We start from the raw sequence: 7,516 nt of genomic DNA, 5'->3' as shown, positions 1-7,516 counted from the left end.
CCAAATGTCCCACACAATTTATGAAGGCTTCATAAGTCTGTAACAAGTAAATGCGACAATAGAGACTGAATTGTCTTCAAAAAACAAGATATCACCAGTTCTTCTCTATAAATTAGCAATCAAGATGACAACATAATGGTATCCATGTTATATATATATATATATATATATCGCATGACTCATTATAAGTTATAAGATATAAAAGGGTTGTTAATTTCTAATATTGATTTGAAATCGATCTAAATTGGAGCATATTGGAAAGATTTACCCCTACTTTTAATAAAAATCAAAATTTCAATATGTTTTACCCTAGGATCACACCAGTGTATCTGAATTGAAAAGGTCAAGATCAGGAATCATTCAAAGCGATTACCATTTCAATCTGGCGAATACTGACCGATCCAATCCCATCTTTTGAACCATGATGGCAACTGGTTGAGAAATTTATTACACTACCAATGTCTCCATGCAAGATTCCTTATCTCACCCTCTGTCTATCCACAAAATTCCAGTCAAGAACTGTCTGCAACTCTGCATCATATATTTGAGGACAGCATGGTCATTTGTGAATTGTGGCCTAGAGTTCTTCATACCTCTAAATATCCCTATTATTGGTTCTATGCCGTTAATGTAGTTTCTACATACCTATCATGGGGATGGGGGATGGGGGATGGGGGATGGATGGGTTTGGCAAAAAGATGGAACCGGTGGAAGGAAGGAAATTCGGAAATGGATTAATTGTGTGAAGTAGAAGACCAATGTTTCAATGCCATTGGTCTGCAGCCAGCCCCTCCTCGTCTACATCAAAGAATATATACAGAGAGCATTTAATGGACGACATGGACTGTTAACCAAAGCTCCCACACAGTTTATGAACGCTTCAAAAGTCTGCAACAAGTAAATGCGACAATAGAGAGGGAATTGCCTTCGTGTGTCATCGATATCATCACCTGCCCTCTCTATAAATTAGCAATCAAGATGACAACATAATGGTATGTATGTATGGTTGATTCACTGGACTTGAATTCTCCCATGGCTTACTACTCATCCACCCGTTCTTCTCCCACTACTTCTCCGACTCCATTAATGTCGTTTTTCTATCTTTGCCTTATCGTCTTATTCCTCTGTACTTCCTCTGCGTTTGGTAGTGGATTAGGGGTCTCTTCCTCTCAGTCGTCATCAAGTGAAACAGAGGCTCTACTCAAATGGAAAGCCACTCTCCAAAACTACTCTGTCCCTGCTCTCCGTTCTTGGAAGCTTACATCATCATCCTCAGCACCAATCCCCTGCTGCAACTGGTTTGGTATAACTTGTAACAAAGCCCGAACCAGCGTGGTTGAGATTAGCCTTCCAGGACTGGAGCTGCAAGGTACGCTTCACAACTTCACCTTCTCTTCTTTTCCCAATCTCCTTCGTCTCAATCTCAGTGGCAATGGACTCACAGGACCCATACCAGTGCATATTGGTAGCCTCTCCAAACTCCTCCTCCTTGATCTCTCCATTAATTATCTTTCCAGCGTTCTGCCCCCCTTAAGTAATTTAAGCAGCCTGCACTACTTAGACCTCTATGGCAATGAAATCAGTGGCACAATTCCTTTAGAAATAGGGAATATGAAAAGTCTGGTTGAGTTAGAAATAGGTTCGAATAAATTCACTGGTACGATCCCCCATGTCCTGGCTAATTTAAGCAACCTTCACTTCCTATACTTGCATACCAATGAACTCAGTGGTCCGATACCTTATGCAATGGGAAATCTAGAAAATTTGGTTGACATAGGCCTATCTGAAAACAGCCTCAGTGGTCCACTCCCTCATTCTCTGTCTAAATTGAGTAGACTAGAGACCCTCCATCTGTTTGACAATCAATTGTCTGGTCCAGTGCCTTCTGAAATCAGAGATATGAAAAATTTGGTTGAGTTGGATCTATCTCAAAAAAACCTCAGTGGTCCAATCCCTCATTCTCTGTCTAATTTAACTAGACTGGAGACCCTCTATTTTGATTCTAATCAATTATCTGGTCCTGTGCCTTCTGAAATCGGAGATATGAAAAATTTGGTTGAGTTGGATCTATTTCAAAACAACCTCAGTGGTCCAATCCCTCATTCTCTGTCTAATTTAACTAGACTAGAGACCCTCTATTTGCATGGCAATCAATTATCTGGTCCAATGCCTTCTGAAATTGGAGATATGAAAAATCTGGTTCACTTGGCAATACAAAAAAACAAATTCAGTGGTCCACTCCCTCATTCTCTGTCTAAATTGAGTAGACTAGAGACCCTCCATCTGTTTGACAATCAATTGTCTGGTCCAATGCCTTCTGAAATCAGAGATATGAAAAATTTGATTGATTTGGAGCTATCTCAAAACAACCTCAGTGGTCCAATCCCTCATTCTCTGTCTAATTTAACTAGACTAGAGACCCTCTATTTTGATTCTAATAAATTATCTGGTCCTGTGCCTTCTGAAATCGGAGATATGAAAAATTTGGTTGACTTGGATCTATCTCAAAACAACCTCAGTGGTCCAATCCCTCATTCTCTGTCTAATTTAACTAGACTAGAGACCCTCTATTTGCATGGCAATCAATTATCTGGTCCAATGCCTTCTGAAATTGGAGATATGAAAAATCTGGTTCACTTGGCACTACAAAAAAACAAATTCAGTGGTCCACTCCCTCATTCTCTGTCTAAATTGAGTAGACTAGAGACCCTCCATCTGTTTGACAATCAATTGTCTGGTCCAGTGCCTTCTGAAATCAGAGATATGAAAAATTTGATTGATTTGGAGCTATCTCAAAACAACCTCATTGGTCCAATCCCTCATTCTCTGTCTAATTTAACTAGACTAAAGACCCTCTATTTTGATTCTAATCAATTAACTGGTCCAATGCCTTCAGAAATCGGAGATATGAAAAATTTGGTTGACTTGGTGCTATCTTATAACAACCTTAGTGGTCCAATCCCTCATTCTCTGTCTAATTTAACTAGACTAGAGTTCCTCTATTTGGATTCGAATCAATTATCTGGTGCCATACCTCAAGACTTTGGTAGCCAAGCATCCATTGTAAAATTCCAATTGTCCGACAACGTCTTATCTGGAAGCTTACCACAACAAATATGCCAAGGACGATCACTTCAAAGATTAGTGGTTCAAAACAATAATCTTACGGGTCCTATTCCTGACTTCAGAAATTGCACAAGTTTAGTGAGAGTTAGACTTGAAAAAAACCTATTAGTAGGAAATATAACTGATAGTTTTGGTGTATATCCACATCTTTATTACATTGATATGAGTCACAATAGACTATATGGAGAGCTATCACCAAATTGGGGAAAATGTAAAAATTTGTCTGTTCTGAAGATTTCTGGAAATAATATTAGTGGGAAGATACCACTTGAGATTGGTCAGTTAACTCAACTTGGAGAACTTGATCTTTCTTCCAACAAACTTGCTGGAGAAATACCAAGGGAACTTGGTAACTTATCTACATTGCTCCTTTTGTATTTAAATGACAACAAGATTTCAGGGCATGTACCAGTTGAAATCGGCAAATTAATCAATTTGGATCATCTAGATCTATCGGCAAACTGCTTGATTGGATCAATCCCTACACAACTTGGTCAATGCTCCAAATTGTTGTCATTAAATTTGAGCTATAATTCATTGAATGGAAGCATTCCATCTCAAATTGGTGATCTTGTATCCCTACAAATTCAATTGGACCTTAGTCATAACTCAATCAGTGGACCGATACCACCTGAGCTTGGGAATTTGATGATGCTAGAAATTTTGAATCTATCCCATAATATGATCACAGGCTCAATACCTTTTTCTCTTGAAAATATGGTTAGCTTAGTATCTCTTGATCTATCCTACAATGAGTTAGAGGGTGTTGTTCCCAACACTAGGGTTTTTAGAAATGCTTCTTCACCTCAAGCATTTAGAAACAATAAAGGGCTATGTGGTGAACTCCAAGGTCTACTTCCCTGCAATCGATCTCTTACAAGCAAAGGAATGAAAAAAAATGGACACAAAGTTGTCATATCCATTGTTGCTTCTTTTATAGGAATTGTGCTCCTAATATTTGCAATTATCAGTGTTTTCTTCCTCTTGCGAAAGAAAGTGAAAAAGGAGAATATAGAACAAGCAAGAAGAAACCATGGAAATGTATTTTCAATATGGAATTTCGATGGAAAGATTGCTTATGAGGACATTATTCAAGCAACAGAGGATTTTGATGCCAAATATTGCATTGGAACTGGAACTTATGGGAGTGTTTACAAAGCAGTGCTACCTACAGGCCATGTAGTCGCCTTGAAGAAGTTTCATCCGTTGGAAGGTGAGATGATAGTTGATGATGAAAGCTTTGGGAATGAGATTCGTGTGTTAACAGAAATAAGGCATCGAAACATTGTCAAACTTTATGGATTCTGCTCTCATCCACGATGCATGTTTCTTGTTTATGAGTACATGAAAAAAGGAAGCATAGCACGTATCTTAAGCAATCAAGTAGAGGCTATTGAGTTTGATTGGCAGAAAAGAGTAAATGCCATCAAAAGTGTGGCCAATGCTTTGTCTTACTTGCATCATGATTGCATTCCCCCAATAATTCATCGGGATATTTCAAGCAAAAATATATTGCTAGACTTGGACCTTGAGGCTCATGTATCTGATTTTGGCATTGCAAGATTATTAAAGCCAGACTCATCTAATTGGACGTCACTTAAAGGAACTCATGGATATATTGCTCCAGGTATTTAAAATTTTCAATGCTATATACTATATTTTGTTGTTTGAGGTTTCTTTATTTTTACTGTAGTAGTTAAGACCTTCGATTTTTGCTGAATTGGGCTATTGAAGTAATTTTCATCTTAGTATTGAAAAAGGAAAAGATAAAGTGTTTGTATATCATACCTTCAATTCCAAGTGGAGGACAATTGTCATAGTTTGAAAAATATAACATTTGAACTTTGAAAGATTTAGTTCACAATCACCAAAACTTTGATTAAAAAAAATATATTTTTGTTTCTTTTAATTACAATCCTTTTGGAATAATAGGATGAATGTTGCTATAGCCTATTGTTATGGTATTTATATGTTACATTAGAAATTATTAAATTTTCCATCAGTAAATATCCTTTAGATTCTTTTTGACATAAGTTAATGCATTATATAATTTAGGATGAGTACAAAACATTTTATTTAAGTGAGTAATTTAATAAAAAAAACTAAAGGATATCATAAATTTCTTAAATACCCTTGAATTTCCAGGTGTCCCTAAATTAAAATGGGCAAAAACCTTATGCAAACTAAAGAAATATCATAAATATTGGGGGGGGGGGGGGAAGCAAAATAGAACAACGAAACTATTCATTTGTAAAGGAAAAGAAGCCCTAGTATATTTCATAAGCTACCCAAGTATACTTTGTAGTAAATTAATTTTGTTTTTCCAATTCTTTTACGGAAAATAAGTATCCCTAGCACTACTATTCTTTACTATTGAATTATAAACAAGATACAATATCTAAAAGAAAAGAAAAAAAAAAAAAAAGTAATGGCCAAAGTTTTAGGAGTCTAAGTTAATCAAGTCAAGATCTCAAAGAATATTTAAGGAGGGGTGGAGTGCCATATCCAGCCCTCTCATCAAACCCAAAATAAATCTTAGGTTACCTTCTGAATTTATTTAATCAAGACCAAAAAGTGAAAAAACATTTGGTGAGGGTTGTCAAGGGTACATACAACCATCCTCAAACATATAACCAACTCCCTGGATTTATTTATTTTTGGGAGAGGGGGGGGGGTGGTTGGGTTTGTTAGTAAGTTGATCAAACAGAACATTGAATAGGTAGTACTATCCATGGGTAATCTACTCTAGGGCCGCATCTCTACCATGTTGACCCAACATGCAATTAATATTAGCTTGCCAAAATTAATACATCATTTTGCTACGCTTTATATTTTAGGGCTAAAGACATATGGGATAAAGTTAACATAGGAGCTAGTAGATGATCATATAGACAACATATCTACAAATTTTTAGCACCACTAAAAATACCAGAATTTCTAGGTGGCCCTATCTTGGGAGTTTTTGACGCAGACCTTGTTTCAACTACATGACATGTCTATTGGGCCATTACTTTTGTGGGCAAGAGGACCTAAGGACTCCCACTCCTATTCGGAACCATATTTTTGATTCATGAAAAAATTTATCTACTGATATTAATTTGTACGTGAAAAATGTTTTACCTGTGCAAAACATATAAACGTAACATGGACTAACCCATGTCCAGCCAAGTGGCAAACAGTAAAGTGTTTTACTTTATATATATATATATATGTTAAAGGCCACAATGCTCAATAGTAATGGAGGAATATTGGGTATAAGTTTCTTCCAAAGTCATAGAGAGGAACGTCTCTATATGAGTCAGCCTTTTTAGCCATATACTCTATTGGACGGGTCTCAAATTTTATGGAGAGGTAGATCCCAAGTCTCTTGCCCACATTTGAAGTTTCAACCTCACAGAGTTGTCTCGTGGCAAAATGAATGATTAAATGTTTCATGATTACAAAGAAGGCGCATGGATACCAAGAGGGGCATGGAAAGGCGCATGGATACCAAGAAGGACATGGACTAAGATAAATAACTGAACGAAAAATGGTTTCTATGGGGCAGCATGGCCCTTGCGCCCAGACACAGGAGCGAAATGGCCACCTTGTCCACAATAAAATACAAAATGACGCCTTTTGATGGTTGCTTGCATGCTCCCATTGCCCCCCTATGCACGCGTAGGGGCCAAGCTCCCCATAGGAAACACATCCCCATGACCAAATTTGAGCTTAAAATTGATACTTGATGAGTCCAAACCTTGCTCTACCATTTTTATCATTTAAAATATATTGCAGTTCCTTGTTTCTATTTTAAAAGTCATTTGTTGTCCTATTTATACATTTTCACTTAGCCACTTTCTTTTCTTACCTTGCAGAGCTTGCATACACCATGGTGGTAACTGAGAAATGCGATGTATATAGTTTTGGAGTAGTGGCATTAGAAATAATTATGGGAAAGCATCCAGGGGAGCTCATCTCCTCTTTAACATCATCAGTTGGCCAAAAGATTCTACTAAGGGACATGTTAGACTCATGCCTTACCTTTCCATCAGATCAAAATGTTGCAAAGGATGTGGTTTCTATTGTGAGAATAGCAGTTGCATGTTTACGCAATCACCCAGAATCCCGCCCAAATATGCATCAAGTATCAAAAGGGCTACTTGTTCTCCAACCATCATTTGTGGAGCATATTCATACAATTACTATAGGTGACCTAGATGCTATTGAAATACAATAATTGTGACCGACGACCCATTTGACCAACAGGGGACTGACGTGATTTGTTTAAGACTGCACTCAAAATTAAACAATAAATCTCAAGGTTAGCATTTTGTCAATTGCATGGTTATCAATCCATTTCATTCCAAAATTGTATCATCCTTTTGGGATTTTGATAAGGATGGCACGG

At 37.2% G+C, this 7,516-nt stretch overlaps 1 protein-coding gene across 2 annotated transcripts; it reads left to right on the top strand.

Annotated features, from left to right (window-relative positions):
• Window positions 1-364: 364 nt before the first annotated feature.
• On the top strand, window positions 365-7,510 carry LOC122061356 (probable leucine-rich repeat receptor-like protein kinase At1g35710). Of its 2 annotated transcripts, XR_006134630.1 has the most exons (3): window positions 365-4,339; window positions 4,689-4,753; window positions 6,984-7,052. XR_006134630.1 is itself a non-coding variant. In XM_042624595.1 (2 exons), the coding sequence occupies exons 1-2, from the start codon at window positions 1,003-1,005 to the stop codon at window positions 7,343-7,345; spliced, it is 4,113 nt and encodes a 1,370-aa protein (XP_042480529.1). In that variant the 5' UTR covers window positions 366-1,002; the 3' UTR covers window positions 7,346-7,510. The 2 variants fall into 2 exon arrangements, 1 of the variants encoding a protein (XP_042480529.1); XM_042624595.1 differs by having other exon boundaries at window positions 366-4,753; window positions 6,984-7,510.
• The last annotated feature ends 6 nt before the right edge of the window (window positions 7,511-7,516 follow it).

The sequence above is a fragment of the Macadamia integrifolia genome, chromosome 14 (assembly GCF_013358625.1).
Source record: "Macadamia integrifolia cultivar HAES 741 chromosome 14, SCU_Mint_v3, whole genome shotgun sequence".
Classification (NCBI taxonomy): Eukaryota; Viridiplantae; Streptophyta; class Magnoliopsida; order Proteales; family Proteaceae; genus Macadamia; species Macadamia integrifolia.
The sequence above is the reverse complement of the archived record's forward strand: the minus strand, read 5'-3'. Positions and strand labels throughout refer to the sequence as shown.